A 26,398-nucleotide genomic window follows, 5' to 3' on the forward strand; every position below is an offset into this window, starting at 1 on the left:
CACATTAGCACTACTGCATCAGAGAGGGAGGTTTTTATATAAAGTTGCATCCTTAATGTACTCATATTTAAATCTAATAATCTAAATGGTGGTGGTTTTTTTAAGGTAAGATGATAAATGTTTACATGCTTGGGCACGGCACAAAATTAAAGCAGTCTTATGGCTACCAAAATTCTAATTTTGTGAATACATTTTTGCTCCATTCAAAATGCTTCCATGATATTACTACAACTAACTTTGCAACATTCAAATATTGCTTATTCAAAAAAAAAAAAAAAAGTCTAAAGAAACAAAGAATCTATTGTTACAAAAAGGCCAGTTTATTATTGGATAATTCAATAAATATACCATAATATATATTATTAGATATATCTAATGACCAGACTACTAGCCAATAGGTCTATAACAAAGCCTTTTAGTACCTTTACTAAAGAAAAAGTTATTCAGCTCCCATTTTTTTAAAGGCTACTAAATTTCTATAGGTACTGACAAAATTTTAATCTTGAAAAGTACACCAGTATACATTTAATTTACATACTGTGAATAATGCTTTAATTGCATTAGATGTGACAAAATATTTTTGCTCACACATAGCCCGAGTCTTCTTAATTTTTTTTTTTTTAGGATAGAAGCAGATATTAGCCAAACTATATTAATTATATATATATATATATATTAATATAAACGAAGTAGTGAAAATCAAATTGAGGCTCCTGATTAAGAAATGTTAACAGTGTCACTGCCATTAATAGATCTATATTAGGAAAAAATTTAAGAAATATATATATGGTATACATTTAAAAGGCTTGAAGCTGGGATAATATATATCGTGATATAACAAACATTTATTTATGTAAGTACAAGAAATAACAATGACTACCTAAAAATAACCTTAACTAACATCTATTATAATATGTAACAATTTAAAATGAAATTAATGTAATCAAATAAGGGATTTATTGATACCGCAAAAAATATCCAGATAACAAAATGTAAAGCTGAGAACATTATTAAAAGCAACCCAATAGGCAACAATTCTTACTAGTCAATAGTACCAGTAAACGAGCTATACAGTAGTTTATATACCAGAACATTTTTCTCATAACAAAGTATAATAGTGGTTACAGACCATATTTGTAACTTTACAACATTATTTACATACAATAAAATATTCCATATCTTAATATCAGTAGTAATGCATAAAATATAGTCTCAAAAAATATAAACTCTAATAATTAAACATATTTAATGAAAACATAGCAAAACTTTAAGAACCATTGCTAGTGCACCATGATGACTGGTCTGTAACAGGGATGAGGAGTTGGGTGGGTTGGTTCATATTATGGAATAATTGTCATTTCTATTTACATTGGCATAGGATGCAGCTATATGAGCTGTAACCAGCATCCCAAACAAAAGCAGAATTGTAGGTTAATTTATTATATTCTCCATGTCTGATTACCTGGAATAGCTGAAAACCACAAGATGATTGGTACTTTTAAGGCTCTACATTTATTTGAACAGATGGAAGTTGTACTATTCCCTGCCATTCAGATTTTTAAAGTTTGGCTCAGAATTGAGAAAACTTCCTAAATTACCTAAACAAATGCATGCTTCATAAATAATGATTGTTTAAATGCAAACTAAAATTATGGTTGTCGATCAATTTTGTTTCATGTGAAAAATAACTATGGTACTAAAAAAATGCTTAAGTCATTTTGTGGAAGAAGCAAATTAGCCAATGTAAAATTACTAAGCTATTAGAATTCAGCAAAACCTTTAAAAAGAGCTGTTGCTCTTATCAATTACCTTTTTTCTTTAATGTTATACCGGGTAGTTATAAAATTAATTAAGTGAATGAAATATTAAATAGAACTGCTTTCTTCAACACAGTTATTCATATTATGATAGTTAGTGCTGAATTATTTGCAGAGATGAACTGCTTTGGTACTAGCTATATCTCGATATCAATTGAATCTGTCCTGCTACTTCAATATCTGCATGATGGAACATCCTTGCATCCCCAATAAAAACTCAATTCTCCACTACACTTGAAGTTAATAATTTAGCATGAAACTACATAATATTGCAACAGTACACTAACTAGGAACCCAGAACTGTTGTAGGCCTATATTCTTTTCTTTGATACCTTTGCATTCATTATTCATTTCTTCTCCCTTATATGTTCAATACAAATTTTAGTTTTTTTAAACAACTTTGATATAGTTAAAGCATACTGGTACTTTTGAAACAAAAACACTATAATTTTAAGAAAAAAAAAACAGAAATCTTTTTGAATATACCAGTTCGGTAAATAAAAATATTGTGAAAAATAAATTTTATAATTTGGTTAATTTAAAACCAGTAATTTTACAAATACAATTTAGAATATTTTTTTTTCAAAATTGAAAGAAAAAAAAAAGTATTATATTACACATTATTTGACCTCCTAATACTGGTATTTGATGTAAAAAAAAAATGACAAAGAATTATCCCTACAAACCCTTTTTATTATAGAAGTGCATGTACCCATATAAACAAGAACATTTTTACCAACTATATCTCCCACCCCATGCAAAGGAACACTTGCATAAATGTACAATTTTTTTTTCTTCAAACAACAGAAAACAATAAAGATCAATGAACAACAAATATGTATTTATAAATGCCTACATTGTGTGGTTGCCAAGAAATAAAAAAAAAAAGATCACTACTCTTCTTAAATTAACAAAACATTTTTCTTATTGCCAAAGTTTTGATGTTTTTATGATAAGAAATAAGATACAGATTTAAAAAAAAAAAAAAAAAAGTACACCATACTGAAAAATACTTTTTTTCCCCTTAAATTAAAAAAGAATAACATACACATATTCATTTAAAATTTTTTAAAGCACCATTTTGTTAGTATCTCAAAATTTAGTAATTACTTTCCAACAATTTTAAGAAAATTTCTTAAGGTATCAAAGTGATTGCATTATTACAAAATGGAGTGTTGATATTATTACTTATTTTTTTTTTTTAGGAATGCCAAAACATATTTTAAATTAAGAAAGCTTTACCAGTCTCCCATACTTAACCAGCACAAATATTTTTAAAGAAATAACCTTTATTTTAAGAAAAACCTAAGATTGTTTTTTTTTACTTGTGAATCACATCCCTGCTTTAAAACTATGGGATAGAAGGTAGAATAAGAGTAGTATTGCATTAAACTGGTATTGGTAATAAATAAAAACATAAAAAGATATCTGTTCACTTTTTAAAAAGATTTGATCACAATATTTTAAAACATGAAATATTTCCTCTTCACATTCTTGTGCATTCTGTTAGAGTGTTGATGACTGGAGCTCGTCGTAAAGTTGGTGTGCCCTCTAAATCTGTAGGGAAACTGAGAATAAAAAAAAATTATTTAGAATATTCTTTAAAACATAGTTGAATTGCCATTAATGTAAAATAATTTAGCCGGTTAAATTGGCTATAACTTACATAATATCAAATGAATTTTTTTGAAGTCACTAATGATGAATGAACTTTTATTGATGAAAAAGTATGTTATGTAATGTCATTAATCCAGTTTTTAGTGAGTTGATTTTGATGCAGCCAGGTTAATCTAAAAGGCTTACAGACCTCTAAATAATACCTTTATTTTCATTTCTATTCTCAACAGCTATTGCAATAATTCACATGCATTATAAATAAGACAAAAATAAATTAAACCTATGTAAAAATTATATACAAACTATTTATTTTTGCCATTGTATGTAATGAAAGGAATCTAGAAACACATTTACAATTTTTAAAAGATTTGACACTTTGTAAAGTTCTTTTGTCATATTCTAGCATCAATGTGACCAATGTTTTAGATCATTTGTAGAAACAATCAGCACTCACCTTGTCCAAATGATGAAGCAGTAAATCAATTAATATAATTTATTTTTACTATTAAAGTAATAATACTTCTTTTTCTAATTTGTATGTAGACTTCTAGGCTAATTATATTCAGATAAAATGTGAGTTTCGTTTTCATTTAGTTCACTTTGATGAATTCAATTTATACAAAAAATTAAACAGAATAACACTGAAACAAAAGGCAATGAAATTGAATTTTTTTTAGTTTAAGAAAAATACAACAAAACAAAATAATATTGAACAAGCAAATAACAACAAAGCTAGCTAAATTTCATTTTTATTTTTGTTTATTCCACACTATTTTTTATAATGTAGATATATACACACAAAACCAAGAGAAGGAACTACCATACAGTACACAACAGCACAGCTATTATGCTAATTACCCTAGGTCATAATCCTTCATCAGATCTTTATTTTTCAATAATCACATTTTAAAAAATTCAATAGTTGTTTTTATAAACTTATAAATTTTTAGATCATGATAAGTAAAAAATAGGAATTATGAAAACATAACTATTGCTTTAAGATTTGTGGACAGTTTCAAAAAAAAATCTTTGAAGTGTTTCAAAGACTTTAGTCCAAATAAAATAACAAAACAAAAAAAAAAAACAACGAATTTTAAAACATCAAAAATGTCTGTGCCCAAAGAGCCTACAAAACAGGTGGTTAAACAACTACACTTGAAACATTCATATCAATGTGTCAATGTAGTAAAAAAAAATAAGGGGACATTAAATAGTCTCACAACAGAAGAGAACAAATGAAGTCAAGCAGTGTATCTCTTATTGGCAAATTGGAACACATCAAAATAAAGAAGTTAAAGCAAAAAAAACAACAACAAAAAAAAAAAGTTCAAGTTGATGCCATAATAATTAAAATGGATACTCAACTGGCATTAAATGCTTAGAAAACATTCTAAGCTGTTACATCTAAGCATTAGAGAAAAATAACAGGAATTTCATGTGCAGATCTGATCCAATTGAAGTAGTTTTACCCAACAAAGCTTGAAAAAGGCTTTGTGAACAAACACATTTTTCAAAGAAAATGTTACCGTATTAGTCACAGCCTGGAAGATTTATCAATTGGTTTTGTTTTAAGGAAATAAAATACATTTCAACCAAAGGAATAGCTACTGTATGCATTAATTTTTTTTTTTTTTTTTTTGTTATTCCACTTGATGACTATTAACATCTTTGTACTATTAGGAATGTTATACATTATTTTCATATGATGCTTAAGCTAGCAGAAATATTAAAGAGCTTGTAAACAAAATAGAAATTAAATAAAAACAAAAGATGTAAAAAAAAAAAAAAATAGAAGTAAGAAGTGTCCTCTACTCCTAGCTAAAAGCACTAAACTAAGTCAGTTATGTACTCCTGTTTGAACAGATTAGGCTTTATTATTGTCAAAATTAACAAAGGATTGTCCTAGCAATGAAAACTGAAGGTATCAAGCTGATTATCGAAAACGATAATTCAAACAAATAAGCTTGTGTACAAAAAATTTTGGTTTTAAAAGTCCATTTGATGCAACCACCAATTTTGTAAATAATGGATTTATCTTACATTAACATGGAGAAAGCTCTAATCAGGCTTGTGTGATCTTTCATCGACTGTATAATAAGCAAAACAGGAAAATAGAAGTGTAGGCTGTAGCTTGATAGAAATGCTGTTTGAAAGTTTGCACCATCTATAATATTTGATTTGTTTGATCATACATTGAACACAACCAATATGCAATTAAATAGGATTATAATTTTAATTCCATCTTACACTTATTTCTTTGTATTTTTAAAAAGTAATATAATGTACCAAAGACAGATAATTTGTTAGCGCCGGTCTGATCATATTTATATTTTAAGAATACTGGTATAAATGTATTTTTAAAAGTATAAATATGTAATGCTGTACATGCAACAAATTTTTAAAAAATCAGCTGTAGGTACTGAATTATTAGGCTAGAATTTGAAATGAATTATGAATTTAGAATACACAAATTTACTTGTTTTAGTTTGAGATTTTGTTAACATTGTGTTAACTGCCATTTAAAAATATGATAAAGTGTTTGATAATGTTATTTTCTTTTCTTCACTGTTCATATTTAAGAACTATAATTTGAACTTCAAGGAGGTTACTTTTGGTAAAACTGACAGCACAATGTAGAATACAATTAATTCATTCGACTAGAATTCAAGTGTAGCAATCACAACATGAACAAATCTTTGTAAAGCATTCATTAAAAGTAAAATAAATAATGCGGATATCATGAATGAAAAGACATAAAAAGTTTAGTATAAAAATATTTTTTTTCTTATTAATTACAAATTCATGAAATTAACTTTCAAAACACATTAAAAAAACAACTTCTTAACACTGGGATTTGATTTTAGAAAACTTCTTTTAAGCTTAATTAGTGTTTTGAGTACAAATAATATAATGAAAAAAAAAAGCTAGGAATGTCTTTTGGAGTAATCAAATATACCAATTTTGTTAAAATGACATTAAAAATTATGTCATTTTGAGTTGTAAATACGAATACTTCTAAGTCAAGTGTGCTATAACTTTTTTTTTTAAACTGGAACAATGATTTTTGAACAACATAGTTTCAAAATGACTTTGTAATGATTCTTTAGGCCAGTATGCCCTGACTGTGCAGAAACAATAACAGCTTCCAAGAAGCGAATATAGTGAGACAACAAAAGTATTGGGGAAACTTGTGAGTGCAATGTACCCAGAGTATAAAATTCCTCTGCATAATCTCCATTTAACTCTTTAATATTTCTTGACTATGTTTGTCACTGTGCTACTGAATTCATAAAACATATTCCCTGTGGTAATAAATTTTATATAACAGAAATAAAAAAAAAATAAAAGACAAATTAAAACCAACTTTCACACAAATATAAAATACTTTACCATGGTCTGTTACAAATGTTTATTTGATGCAAGTTTAAATTTGATGTGAATTTATAAAGTAACAAAGTTGGAAAATGTTATAGTGTAATTCAATACCGGTACCATGCATTTATAACTTATTTACACTACCAACCTTGGTTTTATCTACGAAGTCCAGATTAGCAATCAAACTTGTTACAGGTTGTAGATGAAACATTGCAATTGTGAGAAAATGAAATGTGTGATGATCTATAACTTTTTAAAAATTGTTATACATAACCCATGAAAAGGGGAAGCTGAAATTCATTGCAAAGATGATTGCTGGCTACAAACAAATAAGTGATAAAAAATGGCTATGGCCCTAAATTGATTAAAATAGTATTTATGAGCTGAAATTTCAAAAAGAACCTGAAAGGGTACTTTTCATGAAACATGAGAACTACCATGGTCCAAAACTAATGTTAAGTTGTATAACTTTTGGCATCACTTGATTTTGAATGTAGTTTCTATTCTATTTATTTCTGAACATAACGTATCTCAATAAGCACACAAAAAGAAGATGATTACGTCCTATGTGTCATGCATGTTGGTTTTTCTTGATTGCTATTTAAAATAAAGATTCCTTTAAAAATAATATATTATCTAGTTTAATTAATGAAGAGATGCATTTTGTCTAGCTGTATATATATATATATATATATATATATATATATATATAATATATATATATATATATATATATATATATATATATATATATATATATATATATATATATATATATATATATATATATATATATATATCTAATTCGAACCCACAGCCAGGACATAGGAGGCAACAGAACTAGGTTAGGCTATATTTAATCAAATTATTGATTGAAATCAGTTCTTGATATGTTATCAAATGTTTGACTTTTTTTCATATTCTCTTATTTTTGGTTGATTTAAAATACATAGATTAAAAAAAAAAAAAGCTCAGAAACTACATTCTCTCCTTTTTTTATAGAAAAAAAACAATACCTAGCCTATTTAGACATGTACTATTGATTGATTGAGTAAATCTACTTAATGTGTCTGTTTCTTCAAGAATTTTTTTTTTTAAAAAGGGGATAAAGAAAAAATGAACACAACAAAACATAATGTAAAATGTTCACAAATGAAGTCACTTTCAAACGTATCTACACTAAGTATATGTGAAACTTTAATGGTTCCTGAACAGTATGAAAAAGTTTGATAGTAGTAACATTAACATGAACAGTACATGAAGGTATCAAATAGTTTAATGTGTTAACAAAAAGGTCATGACCATGGGTTATGTACACAGTATATAAACTGTACATTAGTCAATCAAGTGGATGTGGAGAAGGAACGCATAGAGTAATATATTTCAAAACTTTACAGTACATTGGTAAAACATAGGATACACTTACATTTTTTTAGAGGGACTTTCAATTGTGTTGAGATTTCTCAAGTAAGTCTACATGAAACACTTGTACTTGTTAAATAATTATAAATACTAGCAATGTAAGTTTATATTTTAAATGAATAATTAAATAAAAGAAAAAAGTATTTACATGTTATTGCTTTTAAAAAAAAAAGGTCGATTGTAATTTAGCAGATTTTGTTAAAGCTGCTTTACACTGAAAATTTTGTATTTCAATTATGAATTTCAATTTATTTATGAGAGTATTTGTAATTTATCATAAAAGAAAAGAACTTTGAAATCATGTTCAAATCATATATCAAGTCGAAAATGTTGGGTTTTTAAATCCTTTTTTTTTTTTTAGATGGCCAAAATATATTGTAAAAGGTATATATTTTATTATTTAAGATATTATTTATAGTGATTAATTGTCTATAAAAGTGAAAAAACAGCAACTGAAAAAAAAATCATGAATTGTAAATATTACTTGGCAAAAATAAAAGTAATAACTGATGGGTCAAAGAAAAATGTTATTGATATGGACTTGAAACTAAGATAAATGATCCTATGATATGGTTGGTGAGATGAATAAATAGGGTTATTAGATAAAGATAACAAGTTCTTAACTAAAAAGGTTTAAACCAATATCAATAATACCGGTACAGCTTTAAGTGACTAAACCTAGAACTAAGTGTTTGTAAAAACTAATACAATCAAGCTTCAAGTTCTGTTTGCAAAGAGCCAAGAGATACATGTGAAATAAAATATTCCTCTGAGCACCATTGTTTCAATTGAAGCTGTGCAAGTTCATAACGAGTGAAAAGCTAGCTGTTAATACAGGGAAGCAAAATGTGAGCAGTTAGATGAGCATGGTCATTTCAAGCTGCACGCACGTTTGAAGAGTGCATGCGAATAAGACCTAATGGGAAGTGAGATATACATAAGGTTGAATAGGCATAATGAGCCACCTCCCTACCTACACAATAAATAATAATGAAAAAACTAAGCCTTGAAATATGAAATACCTTTTAAAAAGTGTTACATTGATTGCAGTAAGAGAATATTTACTTCAAAAGAATGTATGCAACAACCAATGTAGTTAGATTATCTAATTAAATACTGGTAGACAATCTATAACTTATGGATAAAAAAACATTTCAAGGTGATAACAATAGCAGTCTGTATAAGTAGTTTGGTAAGAAATGTTGGAGATATTTTGAGAAAGTATCAAAGCACTTAGTCGTAGCTAACACATGTTTTTTTTTAAAGACAAAAACCTTAAAGACCATATAAACTACTTAAGGAAACAACTATACCATCTTGTACTTCTTTTTTTAAAAAATAAAACAAAGAGAAAAAGAATTGGCAAAATATTTCAAAATTGTTCAAATGATTGATTAAAAAGCTTATTATAAAATAAAACTGCTAATAAAACAAATGGAAATCATTTGTATAAGTTAAAATATGCAAGAGTCAATGAAATCTATCTAAACTTAGAGATGTAATTAGATTGAGTGGAAAACAACCTGCATACATACAAATTAAATCAAAGAAAAAATACATGCCTCCTGTCATCTGTGACAAAGACCCAAAGCAAATATAGATACTGTCAACTAATTAATGCATCAGAAAATGCACATAGGTTCCACTATGTATCAAACTATCCAATCGCATATGACATGGTCATGGAAGCAATAGATAATGAAACAAGTATCAGCCAATTCTTGAGCCATACACAAAAATTAAAACTTTTTTTTAAACTATGTTAGTCCAGAAGCATCACTTAACAATATTAAAAAAAAAAAAACACCATTAATAAAATAGCAGATTAGTTGGAATGAATTTTTTTCCGGTCACAAAAAATACTTTAAAAAAAGTATTGAAAATAAATTTAGTAAAAAAAATCCTCAAGAAAAATATAAAATAATTTAAGGTATTTACAATAAAACCATTTTATAACTAACCCACATAGTTTTCTAAAACATCTTACAGTCTTCTAAGCATTACTATAAAAATATACATTCTGAGGTGATTATAATTTACAACAAAATTTCACCAATTACTTCAACCTCATGTTCAAGCGGGGCAGCATGGAAATCATTTAGTAAGTCATTAAACAAAGCAATAGACACTTTACATGCAAATGCTTCTAAAACCGTTTCAACCAATGGCAGCACATAACTTATCTTTTTTTTTTAAATAAAGTTTTTTGGAGAATTTTGAGTTTAACAGTCATTTTTATACAAAAATATTTTTTCTTGTTTAATTTTTTTTCTTCAATTTTAAAAGTATTCCCAGTGTTAAAAAAAAAGGACTTCAAGCAGTCTATATTGTTCATTTTGTCAGACCATGTCATGCTCAATGCGGTCAGTTTGATATATAGCAGCCCGATAACTGTACCTATCAGAGAGGCTCCGCTGGACAGGCTTGGTTACACCTCCTTGATGTTTTGCAATAGCTGTTTGCATTGGCATGGCTCTGGATGGCCCTGCCCCCATCTCTTCATACTCCCCAATAGTTGTTTCCACTAAGGAAGGTTCCAGCTCAGGAAATGCTGATAGTTTACCTAACAACAGGTAACTATATGTTTTGAACCTTTTTAACTGAAAAATAAAAAAAGACACTAAAATTAATGTTAAGTCATGATAAAAATTATACTATTAAAAAAAAGCATCTTTGAGACTGCTTTATCTTCATTAAAAAAATTCTCAAGCCCTTCTGAGTAACATCATGTTATATATGGTGGTTAATTAACTCAGTTTTTATAAATCCTGAAACCAAAATTTACAAACTTTATCAAATGCTAGCTAAAATGTTCTTAATTCAAAATTTAATAAGAAGCAAGTGCACAATAATAATATTCTAGATTTGAACTTCTATTTTTACTACTGTTAAACATTACTTTTTTGTATTGTGAGGCTTATAACTATGTCAGGGCTTAAATGTAGAATAAAAAAGAAGAAACATTGGTGATATTTGTTGAAGTATGCTTAATATATTCACTTACCTCATATTCTAAATATATCTCTTTATCTAAATAATCTTGAATGACAGAAGATTTAGCCCCTTTCTCTGGAGCTGCTGCTCTGTGGAAATGCAGCTCTTGTTCAAGTTCTTGGACTTTTGTATCATGGCTGTGTAATTGTTCTCTCTAGATAAACAATCAAATATTTGATTTTTGAAATAGCTTGAAGATTAAAAAAAAGTCTGAAATAATTTTTTTTTCTTCTCTATTCTGTATTAACTATCAAATGCACTGATTGCTCATCCTCTTCTGTACTCAACAGTTTAGATGAGTCAGCACAAATATTAACCACTTTTACTTTTCCCATCTCAAGATAGGTACCAATTTAATTCGAAAAATCAGATCATGCCAGCGTAGAACAAAAATAAAAGAAAGACTACTACCAAGACTTGAATAATAAGCCTTCAGGTTGGGTGAACCCCCGCCCTTAGCCTCTATATAGTAGAGAACAAATCACAACAGTTTGAAGCTCTAAAAAGTAAAGTAAGGATGATTTCTGTACTTGTAATTACCAAATTTAACCGAGTATAAGTGGATGGTAAAAGTTGACGCTGAAATTTGCCCTTTGATCCAACAGCACCAGGAAGTGGCGGAGCAGATAATGAAGCTGCCACCAGATTAATAGTATCCAACCATTCTTGTAACTCCTTGCTGTCTCTGACAAAAATAAAAGAATTTTTTTAAAGTAAAATTTACAGTATGAATAATGGCTACTAAGGTCTTAAAAAAGGGATAATTATAGTTCTATTAATTAATTTTTTTTTTAAAAAGCATATTGCAAAAAAATCTGAAAGGAAGTTTTCAATGGAAAATATGTAAATTTCAAAAAGAGATCACTTAAAAGTCAATACTTGATAAGCTATTACATGAGACCTGCATAACCAACTCACATTACCATTGCCAATCAATCAAAAAGTTTAATCTTTGTATATCAATTCTTTTGTGATTAAGTGATGAGAAAAAATATTGTAATTTAACATCGAAACTAAAGGCTTTGATCCAGACCTATTATTTCTTAGTGTATTTGTTCTAGATTATCACTACTTATTTTTTTAAAATCCTAATTAGCCTCTTTTAATTTTTAACCCTTAATTATTTCAACTCATATTTAACCAGATCTAGCTGTATTACACAATGTAAATGTTAATTTTTAACTACTAATTTCTACTTTGTAAAAAAACAATATCTTGATATATAAACAGTTTAGCAATTAGCAAAACTGAGCAGGTTAAGTTTTTAATTTCTTGTTGAAGCAGCAAAAAAAAGAGATCTTTAAAACAATAAAAAAAAATACAATTAAAATTAAAAAAAAACACCAGCATTTTATTATTTACTTTTAATGTAAAGTCAATAGCATTTATCTTCACACGTGTAGCTATGTTTACAGCTTTATTCCGTTGTATATGAAAAGCTTTGTGCATGAATAGTTTTCTTAGAGAGTCAGAAAAAAGTTTACCATAGGTTACATTTCTAACAAAAATTTACTATTTTGCTCACCCTGTTTGAAATAAATATTCTGCACCATCAGCTGTTTGTAATCGAAAGACATGCTGCTTTTTTGTATAATCTGTGGCTTTTGTAGCTAATGCATGATGAATACGAATTGCGTTATGTGAGCTTTCTACAAAATGACCTTTTTTTATCTGATGCTCATCTTTGTATTGATAAAGAATCATATCTCTTAGGACAGCATAAAGCATTTTCCATCCTCTTTTCCCAAAAGGTGCTAAAGAAAAAGATGATTAAAAAATGATAAATAAAACTAGAATCTTCATAACTAATTTTTTTTTTACTTAAAAAAAAATAATTGTTAAATTAGTTCAAAACTTTATATTATATTATAATATATTATAAAGTCACACAACTTAAAAAAACAAAAAAACTACTTCTTCTTCTATCTGGTTCCACACAGCATTTCCGCATAACATAACCTTTTTTGTACTCTGTTGTTTTATTAGGATCTGGAACCTGTAAGATATACAAATAATTAAATTAATCTGTGTATCCAAAATCATTTAGAAAGTAAGATACCAAGTAGAAGAAAACAAATCTTTTCTATTGATCCAAAGACAATAATTGCTTTCTCAAAACAATGATTCAATGCAGTAGGAGTTTATCATGCTTTCAATTTCATAGTAGCTTCCAAGTTAATGAGACCATTATTATGATTAAAATAGAAAAATGATGATTTTTGTAATCTTTTTGTAGTTGCAGAATATCTATACAGCTTTTGTATAACATAAATGCTTGCTTGAAAACAAAATGGGAAATATTAGGAAGAATCTATTAACATGTTTTAAACACCTTGAAGATTTAAGGTGTTTTTTTTTTTTTGCATGCATATACTTTTTTATTTAGTAATATTGAGTACATTAAAATGTACATAACGCAAAGAACAAGTTGAAGTCTTCCAGTCATAATGGTGACTAATGTTGTTATAATATCTACTTCAACAAAAATAAAAGTTTTTTGCATCACAATTGTTGAGATTTTTCATTGTTCATCATAGTAACTTCACAAGCATCACCCAGTCATCGTGAAACCACGGGTGAGACCTGTGATCTGCACCATTAGAGATATCCAGTGCTGAAGTTTGTCTTCTGCAGTGGATGGTTTACATGATAACATAACAATCAATCATGGAACTGTGCAGCACAGGGCCGGTCTTAGGCCACTGCAACCTATGCAGTGGGCCCCGCGCTTTCATAGGCCCCGCGCTAATTCTATGTGTAATTATAATGGAAATTATATACGAAAAATTTGCTGCATTAATTAAAATCTCCTGAAAACTCATAAAAATCTCATGAAAAATAGAAAAAATTATCATTTGTGTGTGTCATTCATAATGGAAAACGTCATTCCTACGCGCGTAAAAAAAAGGCAATGTTAGCTTTCATGTAATAAAATGTAATGATCGGACAAATTTTCCCCATAACCAATACCATATTTACTTTTATAGTCACTGGCATAAAAATATGCCATAGGTTGCAAGATTCATAAAATAAAGTTAACTTGATCGCAATTTTGTACTTAGTAAAGAATGAATAAAATGCAAAGCCGAATTTATTTTCTAATACAAAATCTTAATTTTCACTTACTATCCTTATTCTCACCTTGACTAGGCCCCGCACAATCATATATTATATATATATATACTCTACTTAACATCCAAAAATTTGTAGTTATTGATGTAGTATCTCAATGATCTTCTGGAAGTATACAGCTGTGCAAGTGATTCAACTCATGCACTGCCTCTCATGCTACAATCTCTAGTTCCTCACATCTTGACTCATACCAACTCTCTTTATCTTCTTGACGAGACAGTCATTATTAGTATACAGGGTTTCAAGCCACACTGACACTGGCCCCACTAAAAGTGGATAGATGATAAGGGTTTTCAACATTTGATATTATAAAAGAAGATGATTACGTCCTACGCGTCATGCATTTAGTCATGCATATTTACCAATGACTTAAATTCTGCCAAGTCACTGGTTTTCCTGGCTAGTTCAGGCAACCCATTCCATGCTCTAATAGCACTAGGGAAGAAGGAGTATTTGTACAAATTTGTCCTAGCATATGGGACGAGGAATGTGCCTTTATCTTTGTGTCTTTCAGAGTATTTTATTAAATTTTGTTTTTGTATTTGAAGATTATGGTTCAGTGTTTTATGTATGATTGATACTTTACTTTTGAGCCTTCTGTCCTGAAGGCTTTCTAAATTTAGTGATTTTACTAAAGGTGTTACTCTAGTCAAATGTGAATATTCGTTTGTTATGAATCTCACTGCTCTATTTTGTGTCTGTTCCAGTTTCTTAATGTTTTCTTGAGTTGAGGGGTCCCAAACGGAGGATGCATATTCTATTATTGGCCTAACCAAGGTTAAATAACATTTTAGTTTTATGTTCTTATTTGATTTATAGAAATTTCTTTTAATAAATCCTAATGCTTTGTTTGATTTTTTTGTAGTTTCATCAATATGTGGATTCCATGACAGTTTTTCATTTATTATAACACCTAGGTATTTTGCGTTTTTAGTCTGTGTTACTGGTTTGCCATGAATAAGATAAGTGGAATTAATTTGTTTTAATTTTTTTTGTTACTCTTAACAACTGACATTTTTCTGGGTGGAAAGACATGCTCCAATTTGATTCCCATTTCTGTAATTCATCTAATTCTCTTTGTAAAATATCTGTGTCTTGTGTTTATTGTTCTATATATTATGCAATCGCCTGCAAATAATCTGACTTTTGTTCCTGAACTAATGCAATTTGGTAAATCATTTATGTAAATTAAAAATAGTAGTGGACCCAAGACTGTTCCTTGAGGTACACCTGAGTTCACTGTTATCGGTGTTGATTTAGAGCCATTTATTTTTACAGTTTGTTCTCTCCCTATCAGAAAATCTTTAATCCACAGATGCAGTGGACCATTAATGCCAAAATATTTTAATTTTTTAAGCAAACTATGGTGGTGAACTTTGTCAAAAGCCTTAGAAAAATCTAGTAAGATAGCATCTATTTGTTCACTATTATCTAAACCTTTTGAAAAATCATCAATTAGTCCTATTTGTTGTGTTTCACATGATAAATATTTCCTAAAGCCATGTTGGCATGGTGTGAGGACATTATGTTTGTCTAGGTGGTTTATGATGTTGCTACATATTATGTGTTCTAGGATTTTACATATCCTTTTCTAGGGCTCTACTCTAGTCACTCTAGATGTTTTCTCTAGTCTACTAGTACTAGATTCTAGTCTAGATCCACATCTAATACGTCCTCTAAGTCTAAGAGCACAGATTATAATAATTATATTATAGTTATAGATCTAAATATTTATGTCTAGATCTATAGACTTATTGAGAACTAAATTTATTACATAATGATACATATAAATGATCTAGAATCTAGAGATCTATCCCTTATTTCTAGTCTAGTCTAGATAGATCTAGATTTAGTATTGACATCTAGTAAAAACTAGTTATCTAGAATCTAGATTCTAGACTAGTGGTAGTCACCTGGTCTAGTCCTACTTCTAGAAACTGTGTAAATAAATTAAAAATGTAATTATTTTAATTAGTAGATCTATACTATAGCCTTATTCAGTCTTAGCCTTACTGTGTCTAAGTTAATTAATTACATTTAGGTCTAGATCTAGATCTTTAATAACGTATTTTTGTTAAAAATCCTTTTCCTAGATTTTACTTGGAAACCAGTTCAGTTGAGAAATGAGTTACTCAGAATAGACTAAAAATAGATTTAGTCTAGTAGAGTAGAGCCATTGTCGAGAAAAGAAAGGGATTTAAATGGAACATTTGGCTTATTAGCACTTACTAGATTCTAAGATTAGATCTAGTATCTAGACCTAGACTACTAGATCAGTAGATCTGGAGTCTAGTACCTAGATGTAGACTAGATCTAACTCAACCATATCTTCGTAAATTTAGGACAAGCAGGGTCCAGGAGATGAAATGTAAACAATAAACACAGACCTATATATATATATATACTTTATTTTGCATTCAGTATTTTCATTTCGCACTATTAATAAATAATGAAAAAAACAGATTTTTTTTTTGTGTTTGAATTCAGACTTGGCGGAACAAAAAATCGTGAATGCGAAACGGCGGAACATGTGAGCTTTTTTGATGATTTTGCGGGACGGTTCCACATAATGCGGGACTGTAGGCATGTCTGTATATGCATCTGTAATAGGCTAGCTAACAGGGCAGCTTTCATTTTCCTTCTCTTGACTGATACAGCTTCGTTTCTTTTGCACTCAGGGAAGTTCGTACCAGCACGTCCAGTCTGTCTCCATGCTGTCCAGTCTCCTCGAACATACTTTGGTTGATGCCTGTGGATCTTGTGTCTCGCTTGCAGACATCTCTGTAGGTTAGTCTTGGGCGGCCCTTGGGTCTGACTCCCTCTGCAAGCTCAGCATATAGGATGTCTTTAGGGATTCTTCCATCTGGCATGCGAGTGACATGCCCGAGCCAGCGTAGATTTCTCTGTGTCAGATAAGCATAGATGCTGTGCATATTGGCCCGTTTTAAAAGGTCCTGGTCGGAGACATGATCCCTCCAGGAGATTATATGTGTCAGGCACCAAAAGCTATTTAATCTATTCTCTTGATGCATGTACACTTTATGAAAACCTGTATTAGCTGTTGTCTGTAATCTGAGACAAAAAACAGTTGAAGTAACATTTTTTTTTACATTTCTGAAATAAGTCTTACCTCAAGGAATGGATTACTACCCAGAGACTGTGGTGAGGGAGTTGGAACAGACTGCATTGAATCTTGCAACTGTACTCCTTCTAATTCTGGAGGAAGCTCATCTCTAGGTAAATAAGAATACTTGTTATAAATACAAAATAATGGAGTACAGATGTGTATTCATCACATAAAATGACAAGTCAACATTTTTTAAATAGTTGTCTATGTCAGAGAACATAATGATGCGCAGGATGAAAAAAACAAAACAAAACAAAAAAAAACAAACAAGAAAGAGATTGCAGGAGAGAGAAAAATAGAGAGAGAAGAGGAAAAAGAGCAGGCCATTCCAATTCAGTGAAACAGATACTAGAAATCAAGGCTGGTAAAAAAGATAGATCACTGAAATAATAAAAAAAGAAAGAGGGTGTTCCAACCTAAATAAACAATATACAGCTTGGGAACAAATCAACAGGCATAGTCGGAGTGTAATGGGGGCAAAGTGGTAAAGTGCTTGGTTTCTGATCCAAGGGGTCTCGGGTTCCAATCTCAGTGAATGCTGGGATTTGAATTTCTGGATTTTTTAGAATGTTCCAGAGTCCAACAAATTTAATGGGTACCTGACATTAGTTAGGGAAAGTAAAGGTTGTTGGTCGTTGTGCTGGCCACATGACAATCTAACCAACCATCAGCCATAGAAACAGATTACCTTTACATCATCTATAGATTGCAAGGTCTGAAGGGCCCACTTTTTTTTTTTTATAATAATTTTTTTTCTTTGCTGAAGGCATTCCTCTTTGCCTCATAGCTAGAACGTCATAAGAAGCAATTGAGTGTTAGTATTTCCCAGTTATAAATGCTGATTTCACATTTTCTGAAGGAATTCTTTATATTTAAAACATACAGCAGTGTACAAATATCTTAAAATGAAACAAATATGAATACATACACAGCCCATTCAATGGGTTCATTCTTGATGGCCTGATATATTGCTTTAAGAACTTCCTTAGAAAAATTCTCCCCATCATTCAATTCTGCTAAATTTTCAATAAATTCTTGACATGTCATCCTTCTCCCCACATTCTGGCAGTCAAAAAAAAAAACAAAAAACAACATTTTAATTAGAAGCACAATAAATGAATAATATGTAGAGAAACAACAATAATAACAATACAAACAATTAAATTAGATATTAAAGATGAACTTACTGGGGCATGTAGATCAGAATTGAGTAGCATTATTGCACATGTTAGAGTATGACAAGCATCTAAAACATAAAAAAAAAAACAAAAAAAAACTCATTGTTAAAAATAAAATCATATCATATTAGCTTTAAATTTCTATTTTAAATTAAATTTGAAGTAACACTACCTTCTGAATTAAAAGAGCCAGGATTGCACTCCATGAAGCGACGTGAAAAATGTGCTAAAACTCTTTCTCTTTCCTGAGTTTCTCCATACAAGGAAAACTGTGTGAGAAACTTTCTTAATGCCTGATCTAAAGTATCTTCATTGAAATCAAAGTATTTCAAGTACTCCTCTGCCACAAGATTGCTGAAATCATTTCTACAATGAGATAAACAACAGCAACTGATGAAACACGTGGCAAAATTCAATGTAAACCTTAAACTAGCTGATATCCTTCAAAATTTATTATACTTGGGTTAAGAAAGATAAGTTAAGGTCATTGTCCTCATTTCAATTTAATTATAGAGCATAATGGATTTGTTAACCCTAATTTAAACTGCTAAAACCTAGTTTTCTCAACAAAAAAAAAATGTTCCAATGTTATATTTAAATAGTCATTAGGGTGATATTTAACTAGATTTGAATAAAATATACAAATTCTTTAAAAAAAACAAACAACCCAGCTTTAAATAAAAAGTCAACCCATTTGGCGTGTGTTTTTCTATCTAGAATCTTTGGAATAGATGGTTCAATTAGCATTACATTTTGATTTTCAATTCTTCATTAATTCCATTGCCAAAGATTGGACAAAAATTGTTTTTAAAAAAAGTTTGGGTAACTTAAAAAATTTCTTGCTGTCAATAGATTATCTCTAATGTTAGTATTTTTTTTTTGGAAAAGGGGGAGGGGATACTTTACAAAATGAGGCAATTAACCTTCACTATAAAAGTAAAGACTACAAATTTTGTGTAAGCCTTTTTTTTTTGCATAACCCAGGACCCTTTAGTGTTTTTCTTTGGGAAAGGTTGCCTGTGAAGGGGGTAATCAGCATTTTCTATGATCAAACTGAAACTTTAACCAATTATTTATTGTACCTAACAAAACATGAAAAAAAAAAAAATTAACCAATTAGTCAATTAATATTGGTAATTATTATATTTTTTAAAAATCAAATAAGGGGAATAACTTCTACATTATTGAGAGATATAGTTGTAAGTGCATGTTTTTTCCCTTATTTAAGCTTTTTAAAAAATATTTCCTTGTTACTACAAAGAAAGAGGAAAGCGGGTAGATCCAAGCAAACCTGGAAAAGGTCACTCATCAGTAAAGCTGAGGATACTGGAATGATTTGGGATCAGATGAAGAAAGCTGGTCAGAACCGAATTCAGTAGAGAGGTGTGGTTGCGGCCTTATGCTCCCCTGGGAGCGTACAGGATTAAATCAGTTAAGTCAAGTTACATTTTGAGAACAGACAATCTAAATATAAATAAACTTACTTTTTACATAAATGCCTTGAAACATCAGATTTTCTAAACCCTTCTAGATTGAACAGTCGCTTAGCCAATCTTTCAGCACTTGGTCTATCAACAGCTTTACTGGGCTGATGATAGAGACTATCAGAATCAGAATCGTCACTTAAAACACTAAGCTGTAAAGGATCGCCACAATGATTTTCCAAGATATTGTCTCCGACTGATTTTTCTTCTTCTTTAAACCGACCTAAAGCAATGAACTTTTGAGATGGAGAAGAAGGTGTGGCTTGGTGATGAGCTGAAGAGAAATTGCCAGAATTGTTAGCTTCATACCTTTGATAGTCTATTTGGTTATTGTGGTGGTTGAACATTTCATCATCTTTCTGCTTGACAAGTTTTAACTTAACAGGCTTTGTATCTTCCATCACAAAATCCCTTTCAATAGTAGACTTTTCATTTTTCTTCTCAGGAGAATTGTCTAAACTTCTAGAAGTCTGCACAGGTTCTGATGTTACATTATCCAAAGAGGAATTAGAACTATCATGGTAAGTCAAAGTGTCAAGAGAATACGCTAAATTGTCTTCAATATCAATACTTACAAGTGCAATGCCTGTTCCAGCCTGGAGATAATTTTCATGGGATTTACTTGTTCTTACCAAAAGTCTCTCCCCACCACCATGCACTGAAAACTTTTCACCACTGCTGCTAGCAACTATTGGTCTTTGTATATCATTCTTTCCACTTCTGCCAACATCACTGAAGTTATTTTCTGATATGTCTTCTTTGTCTGTTAACGTCTCATCAGATACAAAATTCTCATCTTTAGAAAGAACTTGATAATTGTTAGAACGAAGGTCTGACTCAGAAATATGACCATCAAGAGCAAATCCACTATCTCCTGAACTAGGTGGTTCTGAAAACAATGCATCTGAAGGCTTACTATTGCTATTGTCTAGTGTTTCTGCAGTTTCACCCAACCTTAAAGTAATGTTTTCTGAGGATGAAGATGCTAGATAATCAGGAAGACTCGATGGCACAGTGGTAGAACCATTTCCTAAACCAAATTCACTTTCAGAACAGGATGACTGAGAAAGATCGGAAAGCTCCTCCATTTCCGCTACAGGAGCATGAACAAATGGAAAATCTTTGCATTGACTAACAGTTGGAGCCATTTCTGAGGCAAATGGTATATGATTCTGATTTGGTGAAGAAGGATGATGTTGGCTTTTTACTGGTCCTGGTATTTTTGATGTGAGTTTAGGTGAAGTGATAGTACTATTTTGCTGCTGTGGTTTAGATACTTTCTGCTGCTGCTGTTGTTTCTGATCACCTTGTGCAAGTCTTGGAATATGACTTTCCTTTGATTTAACTTCAGGCTCAAGACGTGCATGTTTCTGAGTGACTGGAGAATTGGTGCGAATTATCATCTCTCCTGTCATAAGAAAGGTTTCAAATCCCTTTCCACTTGTATTATGAGGTGACTGAAGATGATCTTGTTTATCATTGCTTAAATTACCATTTTCTTTTTTATACCTTATCTGTTTTGGGCTGTGTGTATTTGATGAATTCTGCTCATCTGATATATCTTTAACAAAGATCGCTGTTACATGTGGACCTGCAGGTGGACTAGATGGAGTTCTTACTGGCAATGGAATTAGAGAAGGGCTTTTTGTGGCCCTACTTGCCATATTTTACTTTAATAAATATAATACGACATCTGTTCATTTCATCTGTTAAAAAAAAAAAAAAAGGATCATAGAACTCTGAAAATATGCATTTTAAACAAATTTTTGAAAGAAAAAATTTTAATTTAAAGATGAACTACTGCTGTGCTAGTGACAAAGGTTACTAAAATAATAGTAATTATTAGATTATATGTAAAGTATTGTTAAGTATGATATGGTTATTTTAAATTAATAGTTCAAAAATATCTAGATCTAATATACTAGATTCTATCTGTCTGATAAAAAATGTGTTCACGTTATATCAAGTTGATAATTTAAACAGTTATTTATTATGCCTAACAAAACAAGAATAAATTTAAAAAAAATAAAAAATAATTATTATAGGTAATTAATAATTTTGTTTGATATTAAATAAGGGAGTAACTTGTACATTATTGATAGATACAGTTTTAAGGGTGGAGTTCTACTCCTTTAGACGAGCTTTGTTTTGTTTGTTTTTTAAAAAGGATTTTTTATATATTGCTTGTTAATTATTAGTTCAAGGCTTTTAAACAATCTTTTTCAATTGAATATGTGATGCAGCTGATATAGTGTTAAATTTTACTTTCAACCATGTAGAGAAAATCATCAACAATGGGCATGACTTGCTGTGATTTAGCTGAGTAGGTATGACATGCACACAGATGCGACAGCAACAGGCAGGGTGTAATAAGTATTTTATTTTATAAACATGACAACATCATGGACATTGAGTGCAAGCAAAAAATTCATTTTGGAAAATATTTTTTCCTTGAAATGATGACACTTCTATCGCCACAGATTGGGTAGTCAGTAGATAAGATGAAGTTGCACTTAAAGTGTTAAAATTTGTGTGTAACAAGTAAAATCACTTTAATAAAAGAAAAAACAACAACATTTTCTTACATTTTAACTCAAGTTTCAAAATAAAAAAAAGAAACACACCAATTCATGCATTTCTGTTCAAAATTTTACTCCTCTCTAAAAGTTGAGAAATTACAGTCAATTTCTACTATTTCTGCAGTTTTTCTATTAATAATAGTAAAGTTTACTTTCTACTATAGTCAAGAGACTATAAGAGACTTCTAGAGCATAAGTGATTAATAGTGATTAGACAAAACAGTTAGTTGTAGATCTCTCTTGAACTTGTTTATGATCTTTCAACTTTCTTTTTCTGACAAGTCATAAAAAATTCATGATTTCATTTTCAGCTAGAATTCTTAGATAAGATACGAATTTAGATACATTTTATATTCTAGATCTATACTAATCTAGAATCTATGTATATACTATGACTATAGACACTATACTAGGCAGGTTAGGACTAGACTCTATACTTACAGACTAGTAGAGACCATAGATCTAAAATCTAAATCTAGTCAATGTAGTTAAAAATAGATTAGATTTATCATAGTGAAGTAGATTGATTGATATAGATCTAATCTAGATGCTACTCATATTTAAGTGTCACTAGTATACTAGTACTAGATCTAGAGTAAAGCTGCGAACAAGTTAAGCAGAATCGCTGCGATTTTTTGCATTTGAATTATTGAATCTCTGTATTGACTAGACCTAGAAAAAAATGAAGCCATCTATAAATTCATCATCCATTGGTCTATAAAATTAGATCTGTAGCACAGTTTCAACATGTGATTAAAATAAATCTGTGTCAAAGAGCAGTGGGGTAGGTAGGTATTCAAGTATTTTGTGATCAAGCAAGAGGTGAACTACCAAGTGCAAAAGAAAAGACTAACTGCCATACACACATGTCACAGTGATAGTTCAAAATTTAGACAAAAGTCAAGACTATAAATAGATTTAGCAATGGCAGGGGAGAGCATACTTAATATAAATTATTTTTGGGGGAAAAGAGAAGTAAATCTGCAAACAATTTTTTTGGTCAAAATAATGTTTAATAAACATGTATTTATAAATTGCTTGTGTGTTTTGTTGTCTTTTAGATACTAAAAGTTTACTGGTAATGTTTATTTTTGCTTTGAACATTAAAGAAAACATTGCATAAAAATACATGAATACTCAAAAATTTATAGAGTTAGATTAGTGATGCCAAACCTAATTCGACCCGCGGGCCACAAAAGGTACAAAAATGAAATTGACCTGAAACTATTTGATTAGAAACCCATGGATCTAGTACTTACATTAATTAATGGGATATTTGAAGTTTATTTTGTACGCTTCAGTAGATGGCTTCATTTCTCCAATTACAATATGAGCAACATTGTAGCTAGCTCTACAACCGACTCATTTTCTTGTCTCTTTTTTATAGGCCTAAATATTCCCATCTATCCACCATTCTCTAGATGTAGTTTAACCAATCTTTTATGCGGGCTCAAACCAAGAGTGCCGCTATATTTGTTTCGCAATGCTGTTGTTATGTTGGTGTTTTTTTTAAACAGCCACGCCTTCTTTATAAAACAAATATGTAAGCTTATTATCATGTTCTGGTAGACTATACTTTCTGAGTCCCATTTCAAACAATAACAAATGTTAAAGGCCGTGTTACCAATCCATCAGATAAAAAAGAGGGCACAAACGTAGGTAAAAATACATTTTTCCACTCCCTTTAAAAAAAGGAGAGGGAAGGAATTCGACATTTTGTGTTGACGTCTTGGCGGGCTGGATCTGGCTCGCGGGCCGTATTTTGGGCATTACTGAGTCAGATCATCAAGATAATCTAGATTAGATGATTAAATAGTTCTAGAATCTAGATCTACTACACTAGTCAACCTAGATCTAGATTTATCTTATCTTATACAATACAGACGTTACTTGAAAAAAGAAGATGATTATGTCCTATGGGTCATGCATATTAACCAATGACCTAAATTCTGCCAAGTTACTGGTTTTCCTGGCTAGCCCAGGCAATCCATTCCATGCTCTAATAGCACTATGGAAAAAGGAGCATTTGTACAAATTTGTCCTAGCATATATGGAATATGGAAGGAGGAATAAGCCTTTATCTTTGTGTCTTTCTGGGTATTTTATTTGATTTTGTATTTGTATTTGAAGATTATTGTTCAGTGTTTTATGTATAATTGCTATTTTACTTTTGAGTCTTCTATATTCTATATTGAAGGCTTTCTAAATTTAGCGATTTTACTAAAGGTGTGAACATTCCTTTGTTATGAATCTCACTGCTCTATTTTGTGTCTGTTTCAGTTTCTTAATGTTTTCTTGAGTTGATGGGTCCCAAACAGAGGATGCATATATTCTATTAACTGCCTAACCAAGTTAAATAACATTTTAGTTTTATATTCTTATTTGATTTAAGGAAATTTCTTGTAATAAACCCTAATGACTAATGCTTTGTTTGATTTTTTTTTATAGTTTCATCAATATGGGGATTCAATGACATTTTTCATTTATTTTGTATCAAGTATTTTGCGTTTTTAGTCTGTGTCACTGGTCTACCATGAACAAGATAAGTGGAGTTAATTTTGTTATTCTTAATATATGACATTTTTCTGGGTGGAAAGACATGCTCCAATTTTGATTCCCATCTCTGTAATTCATCTAGATCTAATAACTAAATAATGGTCTAATTCTCTTTGAAAGTCAGACTTTATAATATTTATGTATCTTGTGTTGCAAATAATCTGACTTTAGTTCATGAACTCAGGCTGAACTAATGCAATTAGAGATTTAGATCTCGATAGATGATCATGATGACTGATGTCGGTGATGTACTGTAGATCTAGACATTCTAGACTCTAGTCAATGAATCTAGATTCTAGATCTAGACCCTATTATTATTATAGTGTATTATAGTATTTATAGTCTATTATTAGATGATATCAATATCATGATCTAATCACAATCTAATCATAATGTGATTAATGATAATCTAAGAATTAGATCTAATTCTAATCTATCATCTATTTCTAGTGACTGATCTACTCCTATTAGAGGCTAGATTGCTAGATAGTAGATTCTGAGTGTACTCAGACTGTAGACTCATTCTAGTTCTAGAATAGTAGAATAAGTAGATCTATTCAATCTTATTCTTTGAATCTAATTAATTTAATGAATTTTTATGAATCTATTCTAGATCTACTAGGATCTAGATGTCTAGATCTCCTACTCCCTCTCCTAGTCAGTAACTCACTGAGTAAGTCACTCTACTTAACTTGACTTAACTATAACTTATTACTTAGTCTTAGTTACTGGGGTTAGTTAGTAACTTTTTAGAGTCGACTTATTAGAATTAGACTTAAACTTAGTTAATGTCACTTACTTAGACCTACTTTATCTAGTAAGTAATGAGTAATGTCTAGCTCTAGAGACTAAACTAGAATCGATCTAAATCTAAGACTATAAGTCTTCTCAAATAAATACCTCTAGAGTCCCTATAGTATACGGTAAAGATCTACCATGGCATATCAGTAATAACAAACATCTTAGATCTAAATTTTTTTAGCTTCACTGACTTCCGCCATCGCATATCTCGTTAAATCTCGCAAAAAAAAAAAAAAAAAAGAAAAGAGCACTAGACTAACCAAAACAAACAAAATATATAAACAAAATATATAAAATAAATAATAAATGTAGAGTT

The 26,398-nt window shown here is 30.0% G+C and overlaps 2 protein-coding genes across 2 annotated transcripts in view; one reads left to right on the forward strand and one right to left on the reverse strand.

Annotated features, from left to right (window-relative positions):
* Positions 1–1,822: 1,822 nt before the first annotated feature.
* Positions 1,823–26,313, reverse strand: LOC106056322 (PH and SEC7 domain-containing protein-like). Its single transcript, XM_056020770.1, has 12 exons — positions 26,182–26,313; positions 20,147–21,852; positions 18,835–19,028; positions 18,672–18,730; positions 18,413–18,546; positions 17,488–17,590; positions 13,140–13,221; positions 12,751–12,979; positions 11,766–11,910; positions 11,236–11,379; positions 10,629–10,831; positions 1,823–3,385 (listed from the first exon to the last, which is right to left on the reverse strand). Exons 2-12 carry the CDS (start codon positions 21,808–21,810, stop codon positions 3,304–3,306), a joined length of 3,039 nt encoding a protein of 1,012 aa, XP_055876745.1. The 5' UTR covers positions 21,811–21,852; positions 26,182–26,313; the 3' UTR covers positions 1,823–3,303.
* LOC106056403 (uncharacterized) overlaps positions 16,586–26,398 on the forward strand; it is a 130,296-nt gene continuing 120,483 nt past the window's right edge. Inside the window, exon 1 of the mRNA XM_056020790.1 lies at positions 16,586–16,596. The gene's annotated coding sequence lies outside the window, so the exon portion shown is untranslated. The remainder of the gene's footprint in view (positions 16,597–26,398) is intronic.

The sequence above is a fragment of the Biomphalaria glabrata genome, chromosome 2, assembly GCF_947242115.1.
Source record: "Biomphalaria glabrata chromosome 2, xgBioGlab47.1, whole genome shotgun sequence".
Taxonomy (NCBI): domain Eukaryota; kingdom Metazoa; phylum Mollusca; class Gastropoda; family Planorbidae; genus Biomphalaria; species Biomphalaria glabrata.

Bases quoted from the DNA above. Each gene is read 5' to 3' on its own strand.
- LOC106056322 (XM_056020770.1), bottom strand. From the start codon at position 21,810: ATGGCAAGTAGGGCCACAAAAAGCCCTTCTCTAATTCCATTGCCAGTA. The intron at 18,547-18,671 runs GTAAGTTCATCT...TTTGACTGCCAG, and splicing joins ATTCTGATCTACATGCCCCA to AATGTGGGGAGAAGGATGAC. The intron at 12,980-13,139 runs GTAGTTTTTTTG...CTTTTTCTTTAG, and splicing joins GGAACCAGATAGAAGAAGAA to CACCTTTTGGGAAAAGAGGA.